A 19,097-nucleotide genomic window follows, 5' to 3' on the forward strand; every position below is an offset into this window, starting at 1 on the left:
AACCTCTGATTCAGTGGATAATAGTTCAGGATCAGAAATAAATACGTCATTCAGCTAGATTGTGGAAGACCTAAGATACTTTCAAGAAGAGGAAGTTCAGTGTATTTATGTAAATAGAAAAGAATATGAAAGCTTCATCTACTCTGCTGAAAACATTTGTTGTCTTGTAGCTTAGCTCCTAAATATTGAGGGTTTAATAAAACCCTGCCAGTTAAAGGATAAGCCTGATAAAGATTAGATGAATACATATTGGTGAAAAATCTCCATATTACAAAAGAAATCGGATTAGAAATTATCACTGCAGAATGGCTTCTTTATTACCAAATTAAAAAAACGAATGATATATATTTTTAAAAATATTTATTTGAGAGAGAGAGAAAAAAAGGGAGATAGAGTGTGGGGAGGGGCAAAGGGAGAGGAAAAGGAAGAGAAGCAGACCAAGCTAAGTGTGGAGCCAGACACGGGACTTGATCTGACAACCCTGAGATCACAACCTGAGCCAAAATCAAGAGTCGGGCACTTACCCAACTGAGCCACCCAGGCGCCCCCTTATTTTAATGATATTATGCAAAGTTCATAGCACAGAACTTGAGTTATAAAATGGATGCAAACATTCAATGTATCTCTAGGGAAAATTCTGTTGTTAATAAGATTCGAAAATTGGTTAATGACATGTGAGCATCAGAAGTATGGCATTTCAAATGTTCTGAATTCCCTCTGAATGAAGTTACTTTTTCGCTGCAGAGAATGTTTGTCACTCCTCTGTGGCCCAGATGTAATGATTGCATGTTCTTCCCCCCCCCCCTTCCCGGTTTTCTGTAGGTTCATTCCAGAGCCCTGGTCAGCCTGCAGCACCACATGCGGGCCGGGCGTCCAGGTCCGAGAGGTGAAGTGTCGCGTGCTCCTCACGTTCACGCAGACAGAGACCGAGCTGCCTGAGGAAGAGTGTGAAGGCCCCCAGCTGCCCACCGAGCGGCCTTGCCTCCTCAAGCCGTGTGACGAGGGCCCTGCCTCCAGCGAGCCGGACACCTCTCTCCAGGAGGACAGCAGGATGACTTACCACTGGGAGTACGCGGGGTTCACCCCGTGCACGGAGACGTGCTTGGGAGGTACTTGCTTCTCGCTCCAGGGACGGTCTCGTCTTGTGTTGCTAACCATTGGAGAAATCACGAAATCATTCAAGCCAAATATGCAAGTTAGAAAAGTCTGAAGGAGGTGAAATCATTTGAATAACTGCAAACTAGCCATTTCTTTATTTTCCATCATGATTATTCTAGGAAGATAAAGGGTAGTGGGATTATATCGTGATCAAAAAAATGGTATGTTCCTTTGGCCTTAACGTCTGCATAAGTGAGATGGGGAAAGAGGCCACTGATTAATATGGAATAAATAGGAAGTGTAGGTCGAGGCAGTCTTGCCCATAAATCAGTGTTGCAAAGTGAGGTGGGCTGGGGTTGTCATATCTTCACACAGTCTGTCAGGAGTCATCCTCAGAATATAGTTAGGCTCATACCCGCACATTGGGCCAGAAACCAGTGCGGAACATACTGATGACTACGGTTTACATGTGTACATGTGGAGTCATGTGTGTAGCCTGTGGACTTGTTAGGATCAGGGAGTGCTAATATGGTCGGGGGCCTCAATAGTGTAGAAGTTGGCCCCAGGGTTATTAAGCATTCCAGGATCCAAAAGGGAGTGAATGAGTAGAGAGCAGGAGTCCAGATAGTTATTCTCTGGGGCTCTCCTTTTTGGAAGGAAATAGAAATAATTGGAAAGTTAGATCTTCTACTGATGTGAAGGGGGCCCATCCGATCAGGAATGCAGGACTCCTGACACCTGGGGACGTGGACTCCGGTGATTGTGGCAAAACTTGGTCACTAAATGTGTGCCGACTTCAGTCCCAGCCAACGGTGGGAAGAACCCAAGCAGCTGCTGCCTTGGAAGGCAGTTGGGTCAAGTGCATGCTCCACTCCTCCTGGTGGTCCTGAGCCCATTACTTGAAACTCCTCATCAGGTCTTGGAGCTCATGGTCCTGTCACTGTGCCTGAGCCCCTCACCCTTTGTCCCCCAGGCTCTTAAGTAAATTCCCAGTCCTTCCCATCCAGTCTCCGAGACCTGATGGTATCTGTCTTTGTCCTGTCCTAATTCAGCCTCTAAACCCACCTCTCCTGACAGACACCAGTTCTCCGACATTGCCGGCCTGCCGTAGACCCAGGTGGAGGGGCGTATGTTTTACCCCAGGCTTCAGCTAAGCTACTGCTGCCTTTCATATGGACGATGCACATAGAATTTAAGAACTCTTATCTGCCCCTGCATTCTCTCTGATCTCTTACTTGCTTCTCCCTGGTTTTTAGAAGCCTACCCAACTAGCTAGGAATTCAGATTTTCTTATTCACCTGGACCCTAATTTGCTGCCAGGGCACGTAATCTCAGCCGCACCTGTGCTCCTGCTGCCCAGAACTGAACTCCTGCTCCCTCTGAGTTCAGGACCCTGGACACCACCCTTGTTAGAGCTTGGAAACCTTAACGTTTTTTTATTAAAATTCAATTAATTAACATACATTATATTATTAGTTTCAGAGGTAGACTTTAGTGTTTGATCATTTGCATATAACACCCAGTGCTTATTACTTCAAGTGCCCTCCTTAATGTCCATCACCCAGTTACCCCAGCCTCCCACTCCTTCCCCTCCAGCAACCTTCAGTTTGTTCCCTAGAGTTAAGAGTCTCTTAGGGTTTGTCTCCCTCTCTGATTTCATCTTATTTTATTTTTCCCTTCCTTCCCCTTTTTACATGCTCTTGGCGATAATAGGAATGGGTACTTTCTTGATGAGTCTGGAGAATCCCTCTAGAGCTGGTTGCTGTGATGCAAGATTGGTCTCCTATTCAACTGTGATTATAGATGTCTGGAACTTTCTACTACATTACTGTGGAACATTATCTTTCTATACCCCTCCTGAGCTACCACATTCTTGCAGTTTCACCAGGAGCCTGGAGCTTTGTCTTTTATTATGAGAGCAGAAACAAATCCTACTATTGCACGCATGCCCTCAAATCTGTTAATCTCAAGCTTTTTTTTAAAAAAAAAGATTTTTTATTTATTTTAGAGAGAGAAAGAGAGAGAGAGCGAACACAGGGAGGGGCAGAGGGAGATAATCTCAAACAGACTCTGAACTGAGCTCGGAGCCCGATGCGGACCTCAATCCCACGACCCTGAGATCACGGCCTGAGCCAAAATCAAGAGTCAGACACTTAACCAACTAAGCCACCCAGGCACCCCTCAAGCTTTTGAATGCTGACTTTGGTAGAATTACTGTTTTGTGTAGTACTCTGTCATCCTTGATTTTAGTTCTTTCCCTGACTGGAAAGGTCCTGCCTGATTTGGGAAAGCATGACATGTTGGGTCCTTGGAACTAACAGACCAGTTGGAGTTGCCTGAGGAAAGATGACCAGGTTAATTCTGATTCAGGTGGCAGAGTCTATTAGACCTCATCTTTGAAGCTTGATGCCAAAATGTTAGAATCTGCTATTGTGTTGTGCACCGTGGCTGAACCCATGGGAATGACTTTCGTTTTCCTTTTCCAGTTTTTTTTTTTTTTGGTAATAGCTTTATTGAGATGTAATTCACCTACCATAAATTTATGCATTTGAACTATTCAATTTGGTGGATTTTAGTATATTCAGAAAGTTGTGCAACCATCGTCACGATCAATGTTAGAATACTTTACCCCCCAAAGAATGCTGTACCCTTAAGCAGTCATTCCCCATGTTTCATCAAACCCCCATTTTCCCTGCCAGTGGCAGCCCCTGGCAGCCACTAATCTACTCTCTGTCTATTCTAGACATTTCATATAAATGGAATCGCATAATAGGTGGTCCTTTGTGACTGTCATCTTTCACTTAGTGTAATGTCTCCAGTTGAAGTTCATCCATGGTGTGGCATTACTCAGTACCTCGTTCCTTTTCATGACTCATACTATTCCATTGTATGGATGTACCATACTTTATCCATTCATCAGTTGGAAATTTGGGTTATTTGTGTGTGTTGGGCGTTGTGAATAATACTGCTATGATCATTCCGGTACACATTTTTATATGGACATATATTTTCATTGCTCTTGGGTATATACCTCGGAGTAGTAAAATGGGCTTTGAATCCATTCAACACATCCAGCTTTTGTGAAACTTGGCTAATCGAGTTTCTCCTTATTGGCCTTGTGGCCCTTTGGGCGTGCTGTGAGAAGGGAAAATGCCTTGAACGTGTCGGAAGTGCAGTTCAGTGTTCAGATGGTTGATGTGAACGTGCCTGTTTATTTTCTGACGTCCTGTTGTGAATCTGGAACCCATTTTACAAATTTTAACAGAGATCAACTTGGAAATCTTTCAATACTCAGTTAAACAACAATTTAGCCTTGGGAAGGTGTATTATATTGTTTAATCCTAGAATAATATCATTTAAATGAACCTTGGATATCCACTAACCCAAATGTTACAGTTAGGGAAACTGAGGCTCAGAGGCGATCACGCAGCCCAAAACAGAAAATAATTCTCACCCTTTAGAGAGGGTGGGTTGAATGATAAGTACAATACAATAAGCTTTTTAACTTGGCAAAAAGTGATGTGTTTACCTTTGTGGGGTCAAGCTTAAATTTTCCTTTTAAATAGATCACTAAATTCTATAATGCTGAAGGCCTAATGCTTGAAACCAAAATCCTCTATGAAGGCAGGGAACCGCATGCCTGCTCTGGGCTGGAGTCAGTGGTTCCGGGTTCTGGGCTCAGTATCGGGATATAACAATAGGACACCGTCCTTGACTCAGTGGAATCATAGCTTCTGGTCATTCGCCTTTCTTGTCTTGATGGTACTACTTACACGCAGTGATACTTGCCTCTCTGTGATCCATTTTAATGTTGTTTCTGAGTTGAGGCTCAGCCTCTAGAGTCCACTTATGTGTGGTTACGAGTGTCGGTTTTAACCCTCACCCTGCTCTGCTGGAACTGAATACCATAGGAAAATAGAATTTCCCCAGGCACCTAGCTATTTCCCCAACATTCCTGTTTCTGGTAGAAGAATAATATATGCAAATTACAGATTTCTGAAAAGATAAACTTTTGGCCACATCCTGATAATCTGTGTACCTGTATCTTCTAACTTATCTTCACATCATACAGGAAATCAAAATAAATGTATTCGTCGTTATTGCTGATACTTGAGAACCTTTCCTAAATCTGCTTTCATACTGGAGTGGCAACAGAGAATTCTTTTTTAATTCCCAGAAGCTTGAAGAATGCAGACATATTGCATCTCCAGCTTCTAGGGGGCACATATGTATGCGTGCAGCCTTGCGTGTGCACGTGCGTGTGCGAGCCCGTACACACAGACATCCTTTCCAAGACCCTCTGCTAAGGTTTTGTAATTTACTGCATCCTAAACCTTCCTCACCAGAATATTTCTTTGTATTTTATGTTATTTGTTGCACTTATGACCTTTCCTTTTTATCTTGGTATTTTCTAGCAGCGCAAGCTAATAGCAGATGCATGGACTTTGAAGCCTGACCCCACTTTGAACCCTAGCTCTGCCACTCTCTTTGGGCCACTTACATAAGTTTGTAGAGGCTCATTTTTGTAAAATAAGGGCCATACCTACTTCATAAGGGTTAATGAAAGGATTGAATGTGCTTATTTAACAAGACGATGTTGGAGAAGTGCTTAATCACAGTGCCTGGCACGTGGTCTATAACAAGAGTTAGTGGGATGATTATTTTTATCATAGACTAATAATAAGGCGTTCTTCTGATAATGCTGCCATTTTTTTCTCTTTTAAAAAATCTAATTAAATTGCTGAGCCCCTTAAAGAATCTACTCATTTTCAAGTCTATTCTAATGAATTCTCTAAGTAAAATAATCATCTGTGATTAACGATAGTTTCATTTTTTTCCCTTTCAAACTTATGTAAGTTTTATATCTCATTGCATCATCTAGAATCGTAAAAACAATTGTAAGTAATGTGGGCGATGCCAACCTTGCCTCGGTCCTGACAGAAACAGGAATCTCTCTGTTGTTTCGTTCAAAAACAACATTCTACAAGTATTTATTGCGTGTTTCTTTGTGGTGGGCACTGGGCTGGGTGATAGTGACTTGGTAGTTCCTACCTTTGGAACTCACATCCAGTGGGGGAAATGCGTTGATCACATAATCACACACATGCATGTAAATCACAGCTGGTTATAGCAAAAGAGATTCATGGTGCTATGAAGGCATATAATAGGAGGAACTTGACCTAATTAGGGAAGTAAGAAGAAGCTTCCCTAAAAACGGTTACACTTGAACTTAAGTCTGAAAGATGAGGAATTAATTAAGCAAAAGTGGGGCTGGAGGGGGTGGCACAGAGAGAACTCCCCGCAGAAAGAAGAGCAGGTACACAGTCCTTAGGTGGCAGGTGCATGGTCCATCCCGGGAATGAAGAAGGCAGGTGCGGCTGGAGTACTCAGAAGATGCTGAGCTGATGCTAGAGAGGGAGGCAGGGCCTAATTAATGCCTTACGGGCAAAGCTGACTTGGTTCTTTATCCCAACCTCAAGGGGAAGCCATTCAGAGAATCAAAGTGGGAGTTACATGATCAAACTTTTGTTTATTTCCAAAAGGTGAGTCCAGCAGTATTGTAGAAAAGGGTTTGGAAGGGATAAGAACAGATGTAAGGGAGACTCCCTTAAGAATCTGTTGCTTTGTCCAGGTGAGGGCTTGGCCTTGAGTGGTAAGGAAGCTGGAGATGGAGGACAGCAGATGACTCGGAGAAATGTGGAGAAGGTGAAAGTCTGTGGGGAGAGGGGGCAAGTGGGCATGAGGGGGCCCGTCTGAGTCCTGGATTCTTTTCTGAGATGATGAGTGCTCACCAGAGGTCCTGTTGGGCGCAAGGAAATCACAGGTTCCGTTGTGGATGTAATGACTTTAGCATGCCTTTGGACTTCCAAATGGAGATGCTAAGTAGGCCATGGTGTGTGTGAATCTGAGGCAAAGTGCAAAGATCGAGGCTGGAAATACCATTTATGAGTCATCTGTGTATGGAGAGAACTGAACCTGGGGCATGAATGAGAATCTCCAGGAAGAGAATGGGTGGCCACTGAAGACTTGAAGATTTCATCCAGTGGAGTGTTGGATACAGATGTCAGATTTGAAAGGATGGAGAGAGGAGAGACAGATGACAATATGGAGATGAAAAGAATAGATATTTTTGGGGCAGAGTTTTTCTGTGGTAAAGAAGACAGAGAGAGGGAAGAGGCTAGAAGGCATCGTGTGTGTGTGTGTGTGTGTGTGTGTGTGTGTGTGTGTGTGTGTGTGTTGTGTTATTTAATGACTGAGTGGCTTGGGTACGTTTACAAAGAAGTGAGGAAGCTCTGGAATGAAATCGAAAGTCGAAATAATCAACAGATTTCCTGGGAAGGTGGAAAGGAGTGAAAGCCAACACACAGTGGTGGAGATGGGTCTTCAGCAGTGGAAGGGGCAGCTCCTAATTGAAATAGGCCGGGAAAAGGCCTGGAGGATGCGTATGAGAGGCTCGGGGTCTATATACCTGATGGCAGGAAGTTCCTTGTTTCGCATGTGTGTGTGCGTGCATGTACATGTGTGAATATTTGTGTGTGAGTGATTTGGGGAGTGGATGCATAGATGTGAGGTCACAGTGTCACAGTCTCTTCTTACACAGCTGACTACAATGTGCTAGTATTGGCCTGCACGCAGTTGCCTGTGGGTATCCTCGTTTCACGTGGCGGAGTCCAAGCACGCCTTCCCACAAAGGGGAAAATGGGACGGAAAACGGAATCGGCCCACCGTGGGCTCACGTTAGCGTACTCCCCACGGAGATGTGTTCCCGACACGGAAGGTTAGCAATCATTGTTTTGTTCTCTTCAGATCTCCTTGAGTCATGACAGGCGTCTAGCTGTAGTTTCTTCCATCCACTCCGGATATAATTGGTCACTTCCTCTCAGGCTCCAGAGATGTTTATGATGCCCTTCATGCGGCCAAATGGTTTCAACAGTCCTTAATCTTTACCAGCTGTGTCCTCCACTGGTTGCTAAAAAGAACTCACCTCTTTGCAGCGCTGTAACACTTGCATTTGAACACCAAGAATGAGGCTGTTCTTTGGCACTTCTCCAGACCCAGAGCATGTCATGCTTCCCCTCTTTTTCGTGACCTGGGAGTTTAGAGTAGCGTCCTCTCCTTCACAGTGGCTTATCAGCTGAGCAAGAGGACGATGGATTAACTGTTCTTTTCAATATGGCCCTGGGCTTGAATCTGTAATAGAGCATTGTATAAGGCCACACTCTGCGAAGGAGATATGGTTTTTTTTCCCTTTATAGATGTCATCATCAGGATTATAGTAGATTTGCAACACGAATTGGAATTTTCCGTACCTTTCAACAATCTTAAATAGTTTATATCATGGGGAACCTTGGTGGCTCAGTCGGTTAAGCATCTGCCTTTGGCTCAGTTCATGATCTCAGGGTCCTGGGTTCAAGCCCTGCATCAGGCTCCTTGCTCAGCGGAAATTTCGCTTCTCCCTCTCCCACTCCCCCTGCTCGTGTGCTGCCTCTGTCTCTCTCTCTCTCAAATAAATAAAATCTTTTAAGAAATAATTTATATCATGGATATGATCCGTTTAAAAAGTTTGAAAGCACTGGTTCCTACCTCTTCTTGAGAGGAGACCATCATGGCTGGATCTTTGACTTTATTTTCAAGCCCCCAGCTACCCCTGCTTATTGTTGTGTTCACAATCTTAATTTCCAAATAATTTCCCTAAATTAGGGTTTTTGGGGGAAAAAAGTCATCCATTTCATGACAATATTGAAATTATTATTACGAGTTGTTTGGTCTCCGTTCGCTTTAAGCCTCTCTCTTGTCTTTTTTTCTGGCCACAGATGATGTGGGAGCCATTCACTCTTTCTGACCAAGCAGTTACATAGGGAATGACTTTTGGAAAATTCTAATGGCTGGACTTGAGGGTTTAATTGTTTATTATTTGTTTACAGTTGGACTCTGTTGTGGTCAGAGAACGTGACCTGCATGATTTCTGGTTTTTGGAACTTATTGCAGTTCACTTTATAGGCTAATAGAGGATCAGTTTTTGTTAATATTCTGTTGGTGCTTCAAGAGCATATTAATGTCTCTTTCTAGGGCCCAAGGCTCTTTGGTTATTAAATCAACATACTTTTCTTATTCAACTTATTTTTTCGTATTTATTTTACAACTTGATGTATTAAATACTGGACAGAGCACTTTAAAGGCTCTCTGACTAGATGTTCTTCATTGCTCCAGGTATTTCTTATTGAGTGTGTGTGTGTGATGTTATTTGGCATGTTGAATTACTCAAGACTTGCGTGCAAGGAACCCAACTCACGCTAACCCTAAACCAACAAAAGGAAATGCGTTAATTGGCTCTGCTTCCCTTTTTTGAGTCCTTCCCCTCCTCCTCTAATCGTTAATTCATTTCTTGGTGAAGGCTTTGAATATTATTTCTGCCCCCAAAGACCCTCTTATTATGACATTGTCAAAGTCAATTGTGGATGGAGGGACGTTGCTTCCTGCTACCAAAGGAATTGATCAGAAAAATGGTACTGAAATTTTAATGCCTCATTTATTTTATAGCTCCTAAATGCATCACAGTTATCACCCAAGTTTTGCTAAGTATAAGATGAAATAAACGTAGTTATATTTTTTACTTCTACTTTTGAAGATAAAAGTGTTATCAAGCCTCTTGAAGTGAAAAGCTTTAAAGTCATCTCATAGGTCGAGTATGTGGGGTGGAAGATATTGTTATGGCGTCTTTGGAAAATACGTTTTACCTCAATAAGGGACCTAAGTCATCTAGTAATTTTTTACATTCCTTTGAGTATGCTTGCTTTAAGACAGAGAAATTTCTCGTGAGTGTTGTAGCACTCCATCCACATGGTTAAATGAGAAGGCTCCAGACCTTTAAGGTCCACCCACTGCGTCTCCAGAAAACATTCCAAAATAGTCTTGGTGTATATTTTCTACAGAATTTTGCTTAGAAATTAAAATATATGTGAAAGATAACCGGACTTTGATGAAAAAGAAACGTAGCCCTGCTAGAAATGAGCATCTGTACCCCTGTGAAGTCAGTAAGGAAGCCTGATATTTGCAAATGGAAACTGGTGGTTCGGTTGTAGCTGTGTCCCCTTGGTATCTCAAGTTAGCCAGTGTTTATTTAAAAAAAAAGTTTCACGGGAGATCGGTGAAGATCGAAGACTGCATCCCGCCATGGCCAGGAACATAAGAATCCAACTGAAGAAATCAGGAGAAAATTTAGCAGAGAGAACTGAACATCACCGATGTATATTTTATATATCCTTTTGGCCTATTCTGCATTCTGTAAAGTATCATAAAACGGATGAATTGAAACATGGCATTTGGAAAGAGAACCACAGTCTTCCAACATAATGGAACACACATTCTTGCATGAAACTGAATACATTTGCATATTTCAAATAGCAGAGTCAAGTTGCTATTACAATTTTTATGTGATTTTTTTTTCATCAAGAGTTTGATTTATATTTTGTTCAGTTCTGATTTTCCAATAACTCTTTTTGTCTCGATAGACGAAGAACCGTGGTTGAGACGTGGGCTTTGGGGCCAGACAGACCTGTCTGGCCTCAAAGGAAAGATCAGCCTGTGGAAGTGTTCCTATTTGCCCAAGAAGCAGTCGCTGCTTTGGGAAGAGGGTTGACTGTATTGCATTTTGGGATTCCTGAGGGACGAACACAGAGCACTGGCCTAGGAGATAGGAAATCTAATTTTTAGTTTTGAATCTACCCCTTTTTTGCTGTCTTAACTTCTCTCTAAACCTCAGTGTCCTTATTAGTAAATTAATAAAATGTGGATGATGGTACCATTCTTTGGACCTCACAAGGTTATTGTGGGCCCAGATGGTACAGTTGAACGCACTTTGTACACGCCAGAGCACTCTCCCAATGGGAGGTATTGCTGTTGTTTTTGCTAGCAATGGAAATATTACTAATTGTAGTAATAGTGAACAGCAACTCACACCATAATGAAAGTTTTAATAAGGGTTGTACGTCAAAGTTATTAGCACATGTGCGGTGACATAGAAAAAATGTTATTCTTTTGGAGCTGATAGGAAAATTCCCCTTGGGAAGCTATGGTATATGTTTGGGAGGAACACTTTGATGGCTCAGGTGAGGGGACTTTGAGTGCATTTGGAATGTAGCTAGGACTGAAGGTAGATGGGAGTTGGGTGCTTCTTTGTGTTTCAAAGTGAGCGAATTTGCATGGGAAGGGTAGTGGGGCTGAGTTTAAAAGGTGACTGAGAGAATATGAAAGATGGGAAGACTTTGGAAAATGCAAAGTTGTTTGCTCCCATGTGCACCCTGAAATCAGCCTGTAGTCAAACAGTATAGTCAAAGGGCAGTGGCTTAAGAAATCCCGAGACCCTATTTTTCCCCCCACAGTAAGTTATTCTATGTCATTTGCATTTTTTTCTCTCTCCAACCTCCAGGCCATCAAGAAGCCATAGCAGTGTGCTTGCACACCCAGACCCAGCAGACAGTCAGTGACACCTTGTGCGATACGGTCCACCGTCCTCCAGCAATGAGCCAGGCTTGCAACACGGAGCCTTGCCCACCCAGGTATGTGTGTCTCGTGCTCCCAGGATGCTGTGTCTGATGGTCACACCCTCTCCTGCAGAGACACCCACATGTGCGTAGAGGCTTACGCCTCCACCCAAGGTAAATCACTTGGCTTAGGTCGGCGTTCTCTCTTCTCCGCACAGATACCGCTGTGTTGAGCAGGAATCCCCGTTAGTCCAGCTCCTGTGGATGAACATCAGCTGGTCTGTGCCGGCAGAACCACGGGGCCTGCGGTTCTGTTCCCTTTCTCCTCTCTGTCTCCTCAAGGGCGCTTCTTTGGCTCAGGCCACATCAAAGAGCACACGACCTAAAGTAGAGTTAGCACCCATACACAGTGCACAGTCCATATTTGTTGAATGATTGAGCAGATCTCCTACTTGTTACCTGTACACTGTGTATTATCACCCTTCCCACTGACTTGCCTTAGATCTCAGAGTGAGGGGTGCAGTGTTACAGGCCTCCATGAATAGATGAGGTCGACTAGTTTTTGGTCTCCTTGATCTGAAAGGTTGACCCTAAAAGTTCATCTGCTTCCTTGCTTAAGTCCTTATGAGATCCTGGGGAATTTTATCAGAAGGGAGGTAGATTTTCCCTGTGTTCCTCTATCCCTGGACATTGCTGGCTGCAGAGGGCATGGCTCAGCATCATTGGTTTCTAACATAAGAACTTCCAGAATCCAACCGCCAGTTTTTTCCTTCTTTACTCCTTTACCTTTGTTGTTTGGATCACGCTTCCATCACGATTCAGTTGCCAAAAATACAGCACTCATTCTCAGTCCACTCCCCTCCCTCTTTGCCAGAATCTCTTAACTGCCTCTTGGTAATCATATCGTCCATCTAATGAGGTACCTTTATTCCCTAAAGTCAAGTTTGCGACATCTGGGAACCTAAGTGACTGAGAAAGATGATTGTGTCCCTCTGGTCATACTGGAGTAAGGACAGGTGTATTTTATGTTTAACCAGGAAATAAGTTTGGTTCTGGAATTCTCTTGACCCTTCTGATTTTGATTCCGTGAAGTGTGTTGGCTGTGGTGTAAAAACCCCTGCCCTGCTGGTCTGAGGAATATGGGGGTGGGGAGAGAATAAGCATGTCCACCCTAGGAGTCTGCGCTCCCCATCCTGCAGACGGGACCTTTTCTTCTGAGTCTGCTTCTTCAACCAGCACAGTCTCTGGAGGAGACCGGCTCCGATGTGCGCTTCGCCGTAGTGAGAGCCACCCGTCCAATGAGGCAGGCATGGTGTTTTATATCCATGACCATATTGCTGACAGTTGTAGGCTAAGGAAATCCCAGGGGCTTCTTGACTCGTGTTGGAGCCATCGTGGCTGTGCTCCAACTGAGAAGCAGTTAGGACCTAGGTCTAGAAACAGCACAGGGAACTCTGCTTCGCTCCCTGCCCCACTTGCCCCTCCCCCCCCCCAATGCTTACTGCATTCCGGAATGATCCAAGATTGCAGAAGAGACATACAGGAGGGCTTTCAGGGAGCTTCGGTCTAACCCCTGCTTAGGATGCCTGTTTTGTCAGGTGTGTCCGGAGCTTTCCAAGAGCATCGATCGTATGGGTGTAATGCTGAGTGTGTATCTAGTTGGTGTGTCCCTTTTATCTTTGGAGAAGTGGCACTTCTGTTAAGGGTACAAGCAAGCCCTCGTAATCCAAATTACTTATCTGGGTTTCTCAATCGTTTCTTATTCTAATACTGGAAACACTGACTCAGATATTTTTGGAAAAGCCAGGGGATTCTGTTTTCCTTCCGGACGCATCCCGCCCCTGTGGCTTTGTAGATGGGAGCAGATGGCCACCTGTCCAAACCTGGGTGAGGGACAAGGGGAAACACAGCGAGTGGAAGACACATAGTTTACTCTCCCAACACGTTTTCCCACAAAGCTGGAATCATGCACCACCTCCCCTTTCTCGACAACAGCCAGCACTCTCTTTCTGGAAAAAAGACTATAAACAAAATGATTTGAAATTTATACAAACCCTAAATGGTGACTACAGTTTGGCTAAGCATGCAGTTCTGTAGCCATCAACAAAGAAGAGTGAAAAGAAGAAACTGTCACCCCTAAATTTGGAGTGTGCTTTATTTCTAGCTTCAGATCTTATTCCGTATCAACAGAAAGCTGGTCTTCACCTAGTTGTGTCTTTTCTTTCTAGCCCAAGTCATTGACAAATGGGGACATGGGCACAGGTGGACAATTAAACAGAAAATGGACACAGGTGCCAACACAAAGCATGCTTCAAATGAGAGGGATTTGCACAGCAGGGCACTGAGGACAATGGTGAAACTTGGTTTTGCTTTTGCAAAAACAACCCTGTTCTGATCTTCCTCTGAAAGTGAAGACAGTCGTAGCGGGTCATAATATAATTTTTTCAGAAAAAAAAAAGAGAGAAAATACAAAACAATCCATTCTTTCTTCATTCTAAGAATGAGCACACTCAGTTGCAATGACTACCTACATTATGTTCAGGGTTAGATAAATAATTTGATTTCATAATTTTTTAGTTTAATTTTTTAAGGTGAAGTCCAGATCATACATTTCCCCGCTATTGTTTATCATAGAATTTGAGTCCCTTCCTCAAGTGGCTTTGCATTAAGTGGCTTTTTCTGGATTCACTTCTCCTCTGATGACATGGACACGTTTTGTGATGCTTTCTCTCTCAACCTCTGAGCAATCTGCCCCAGCCGTTCGTAACCGCTGCCGCCCTCATGGAGAGGCATTTTGCATGAACTGTTTCAGTAGTTCCCGCCTCTTGTGTTTCCTGCTCTGATCCATGTGCACAAGTGTGACCTTCAGAGATCTTTCTAAATTGCAGTGACCATGTGAAGCTCCCACATAAAACCCTCCGGTAACTTCCCGTACTGTGGATCACGGTCCATGTTCTTTAGTGCAGCGTGTGTGTGGGTTTCTTGGGGCTGCTGTCACAAAGTGCCGTAGACGAGGTGGCTTAAACAACAGAAGTTTTTGTCTCCGTTCTGGAGGCTGGAGGGTCTGCAATCAAGGGGCTGGAAGGGTTGGCTCTTCCTAAGGCTGGGAGGGAGGACCTGGTGCAGGGCTCTCTCGCAGCTGTTGGTAGGCGCTCCTCGGCTCGTGGATGCTGTTCGTTGGTAGGCGCTCCTCGGCTCGTGGATGCTGTTCGTTGGTAGGCGCTCCTCGGCTCGTGGATGCTGTTCGTTGGTAGGCGCTCCTCGGCTCGTGGATGCTGTTCGTTGGTAGGCGCTCCTCGGCTCGTGGATGCTGTTCGTTGGTAGGCGCTCCTCGGCTCGTGGATGCTGTTCTCCCCAGGCTTCCATATTGCCTTCCTCTTGTTTGTCTCTTTGTCCAAATGTCTACTTTTTATAAGGATGCCACTTATATTGGATTGGGGCCCATTCTAATGACTTCCTCTAAATTCATCATCTGCAAAGACCCTGTTTCCAAATAAGATCACATTTACAGGTACTAGGAGTCAGAGCTTCAACAACTTTTGTGGGGAAATAATTCATAATAGCCTATAAGGTCCTTTGTGACCCTGCTTTTAGGTTCTTGGACCACATCTCCTGTCACTACCACCCTCAACACATGCACATGCACGTGCTTGCACACACGCACACGCGCGCACACAGGCACAACGCCCCGAGAACATCCTCAGCAGCCATGGTAAATTTTCACTGTGACCCACTCCCATGTTCATTCATGCCTCAGGCCTTTGCACATACCATGCCCGCTGTCTGGAGCCCTTTTCTACCATAAAACAAGTTAAATCTCTCCCAGGAAAGTGATCACTTAGGACCCTATGCTAAGACCCTTGATAGAGGGGATCTCTTTATAGTTGAGAGAGGACTGGGAGCAGGTTGGGGGCATGGGGTGGTGCCCCAGCTCCACCCCCTCCAGGAATTTCAGACAGGTGCCTTAGCCCTCTGGGTCCAGCTTCTTCATCTGAGTAATGATGGAAGATGCTGTACTTTGTGGCCAGCAAGTTCCTATCAACTCCAGCCTTTTGCTATTGAGGGTGCTTTCAAGTTGCATTTTTTTACTCACATCTTCAGAACTGTGCCCAGTCTTTCTGCGGGGATCCTCCTGTCTATTCATGAGTAGTTGCAAATGCTCAGAGTTCATTTTAGTTTTAAGAACAACAGCCTTCTATTGACCTTCCAAGGAGGGCATGGCAGGGTTGCGTTTAGTCTGCAGTGCTGCCCTTCCTTTGCTCACCAAACTGGAGCACGTTTTAGTAGCAAGTCTGGACCCTGTTTCTTAAGGCTACTGAGAGAAGTGTGCTGACCTGTCCTGTGTGCAGCAGCGTCCCCATCCCCTCATCGCTGGGCCTCAGCAAGAATGATTGCACACTATCTTCTCCAGCACTGTCTTGCCCACAGAGCTTCTTTCCAAGCTAGGAATAATAAAGCACAATACGTCTTGGCCACTTTGCAAAATTAAGAGTCTGTTTTTATGTGAAGGGAAATACTCTTCCTCGTTTCAAAATTGCAAATTTAATAAACTTTTAGAAGGTTGAGAGTTATGTTGGAAAAAACCCAGCAGAGACAAAGGGTTGGTGCCAAAGTAAAGGTAAGTTTACAAAAATGTTTTAGGTTCTAGAAACAGTGGTGTAGGAATAACAGGAACAGGGTGTTGCATAATATTTTCCACACAAATATTTACTGACTCCAAGGGCAATAGCAGTAAAATATCACCCCAGGGTGAAACTTACCACTGAGATTGGGTTGGACAGTCAGTGGATCTTTATTTACCCAAAGGCAAATGCATTTGATGTATTAGCCTGGACTCTCCAAGGTGGGGTGTTGTATGTTTATTTGCTCTTATGGGGTTACTCCCCCTGCTCTATGCTATAACTGCTGAGTGTCTGCTATTTATGGAGTTTGCTTTTTCCAGGAGAGAGCCAGCAGCTTGTAGAAACATGCAGGGTTACATAATGGTCCCACTCGTCTGAGGAGAGCTTTCTTCTCTGACAGCAGTCAGCACTGCTAGGGAGGGAAGTCAGAAAGCAAGAGGCAGGAGTGATGTGTTTCTCTACCTACTTGTTACCCAATTCTTGAATTTTAAAAATTCTGTATTAGTCTTTTGTCTGTTAAGAAGAAACGGTTCCCCATTTCTTGAATCACAGTGGTTTCATTTCCAGTCCCTTGTGCCTCTAATGGATTCTTCTAGCTATATACTTTCTTGAAAGATGATTATCCGGAAGTCACTCCAAATAAGTTATATATTTAAGCTGAATTGACAGTGAAACCACATCCTTTTAATTAGTTATCCATATAGCTCAATTATCATCAAAATATGATGTGTATTTCTATTGTTGGTGATTTCCCTCACCTCAAAAGCTACTGGAAATTTAGATATAATCAGTTACAATCTAACTAATTAGTAGGCTTCCAGTTAAGCTGGTGTTTTAATTTCACATTCTGTTCCAAATACAGATCAATGGTAGATGCAGTATAAGAGCAGGGAAATTAAAACAGCATACCCAGGGCAATATCATGAAAAGAACTATCTGGGCCAAGAAAGGAAAGGAAATGTGAAGTGGTGAGTGGATCCGTGGTTCTTGTGGGCTTGAGGCCCCAGAGCAGTCAGGGCACATGAGAGTTCAGTTCCATAGAGAGTAGGACCTGAATATCTTCCTTTTGACTGATTAGAATGGACCCACATTCACTGCAAATGGAAGCAGGAAAAAGCTGCTGTTGATCACAACCTGAAGCCATTGTATATATGAGGCTACTTGCCTGGGGAGATCGAGAACAGACACAGCGATACAGCCCCAAATTACATGTTGGCTCAGGGATTGGATCCTCAGTGTCTTTACAGTGCTTTTGTGCCATGCTGTCCATATGAGACTTGGTTCTAGACTGGAGACGCTGGAGGGCTAGATATTAGTAAACAACATTGTAGACAGGGAGGGCTAAGAGTCAGAGAAAAGGACAAAGGGAGGTGGGGAGAGAGAAACCACATTGAGCCTGCAAAATGAAACTCCAAAGTACATGAAGAAGTCTAATACTAAAGAAGATAGTCAACAGAGTCAGTAGTTGAAAGTTGGATTCATTCCCCATGAAATGAAAATAGAAGAACAGTCTGAAAAAGACTGTAAGTATTACTGAGATTTTGGTGATATAAATTGGTAAATGATATCCAGGTTAAGAACTGGAGATTATAAAATAGACATAGGCAGAAATATAGTCACAATAGGTGAGTCTTAAAAAGAACCAGTTACACAACTTGGAAATTTTAAAAGCCAGTGAGAAATAAGTAAACTACAGACAATTGAAGAAAAAATTGTTGCCTTGAAGGTAGTGCTGAAGAAGTCAAAAGAATGAAAGCACAGAAAGTTGAAGATTTGGGGAAAAGAGAAGAAAAGTAAGAAATATGGAGGTAATGGCAGAGAAGCAAGATATTAAATAAACTGTTTACTAAAACTTAAGAAAAAATGTCTGCTCCTAGTATCAAGAAAAATAAATGAAAATAAATCTCACTTAGATGCATAATAGCGAAGCTGCAGAAAGTCAAACATGATAAGAAAATCTTGAGAGCTACAAGACCTAAAAGACATATCAACTATTAACAACTTCTTAACAACTGAAGTTCCCAAAAAGCAAAGAAGTAATGTCTTTAGAGTACTCTGGGGAAATCATGACCAACCTAGAGCTAAACTTGCTAAAAAATATTTTTAAGTATGTGAATGTGAATGTCCATTTTTAGCCAAGTGATGGACTAGATAAACTGAATACCCTTCTACTAAAAGATTCTAAAACACTGAATAAAATATGTATAAAACAACTTGATGTTAAAACTAAGCTTGTAAGAAAGTAAGATAAATGCTCAGAAACAAAGAAAGAATGAAAGAAAGAAAGACGCTATAACATGAATCTATCATGGTAGCCTTGTATTAAAGTTAGTGCTTCCATGGGGGACAGTTGCCAATCCCACTAATCTAGACCTTAGGCTTTAATGGTTTTTTTTTTTTTCCTGGAAACAGACAAGTTGTTGGATCTCCAGGAAATAAGGAATGGAATGGAGATTCCCATATGAAGCCAGGATCTACCTCAGTGAAAAAACAAATTGGGGGAAAAAAAACCCACCCCAAAAAGGCAGATCTCAAGGAAAATTATCTGTCTTGGCTTTGCCTCTGAGTGGAAGGAATTAAAAATCCTCCCCTGCGCTATGCTAAGGGAGAGAAGCCAGACACAGAAAAATGCTGTGTGATCTCACTTATATGTGGAATCTAAAGTAGTTAAATTTACAGAAGCAGAGAGTAGAATGATGGCTGCCAGGGGCTGGGAGGAGGGGAAATGGGAGGTGATGGTCACAGTGTGCAAAGTTAACAGTTATGCGAAGTGAGTAAGTTCTGGAGATCTACTCTACAGCATAATGCTTATAGCTAACAATACTGTGTTATTGTACACTTCAAATTTGCTAAGGCAGTAGGTCTTATGTTAGGTGTTCTTACCTAACCCAGA

The 19,097-nt window shown here is 43.3% G+C and overlaps 1 protein-coding gene across 1 annotated transcript in view; it reads left to right on the forward strand.

Annotated features, from left to right (window-relative positions):
- ADAMTSL3 (ADAMTS like 3) overlaps positions 1-19,097 on the forward strand; it is a 333,594-nt gene that overhangs the window by 223,521 nt on the left and 90,976 nt on the right. Inside the window, exons 16-17 of the mRNA XM_040642874.1 lie at positions 823-1,109; positions 11,528-11,657. Of these exons, the coding sequence (XP_040498808.1) occupies positions 823-1,109; positions 11,528-11,657 (417 nt within the window). The remainder of the gene's footprint in view (positions 1-822; positions 1,110-11,527; positions 11,658-19,097) is intronic.

This window comes from Ursus maritimus, unplaced genomic scaffold, assembly GCF_017311325.1.
Source record: "Ursus maritimus isolate PB19 unplaced genomic scaffold, ASM1731132v1 scaffold_27, whole genome shotgun sequence".
Lineage (NCBI taxonomy): Eukaryota > Metazoa > Chordata > Mammalia > Carnivora > Ursidae > Ursus > Ursus maritimus.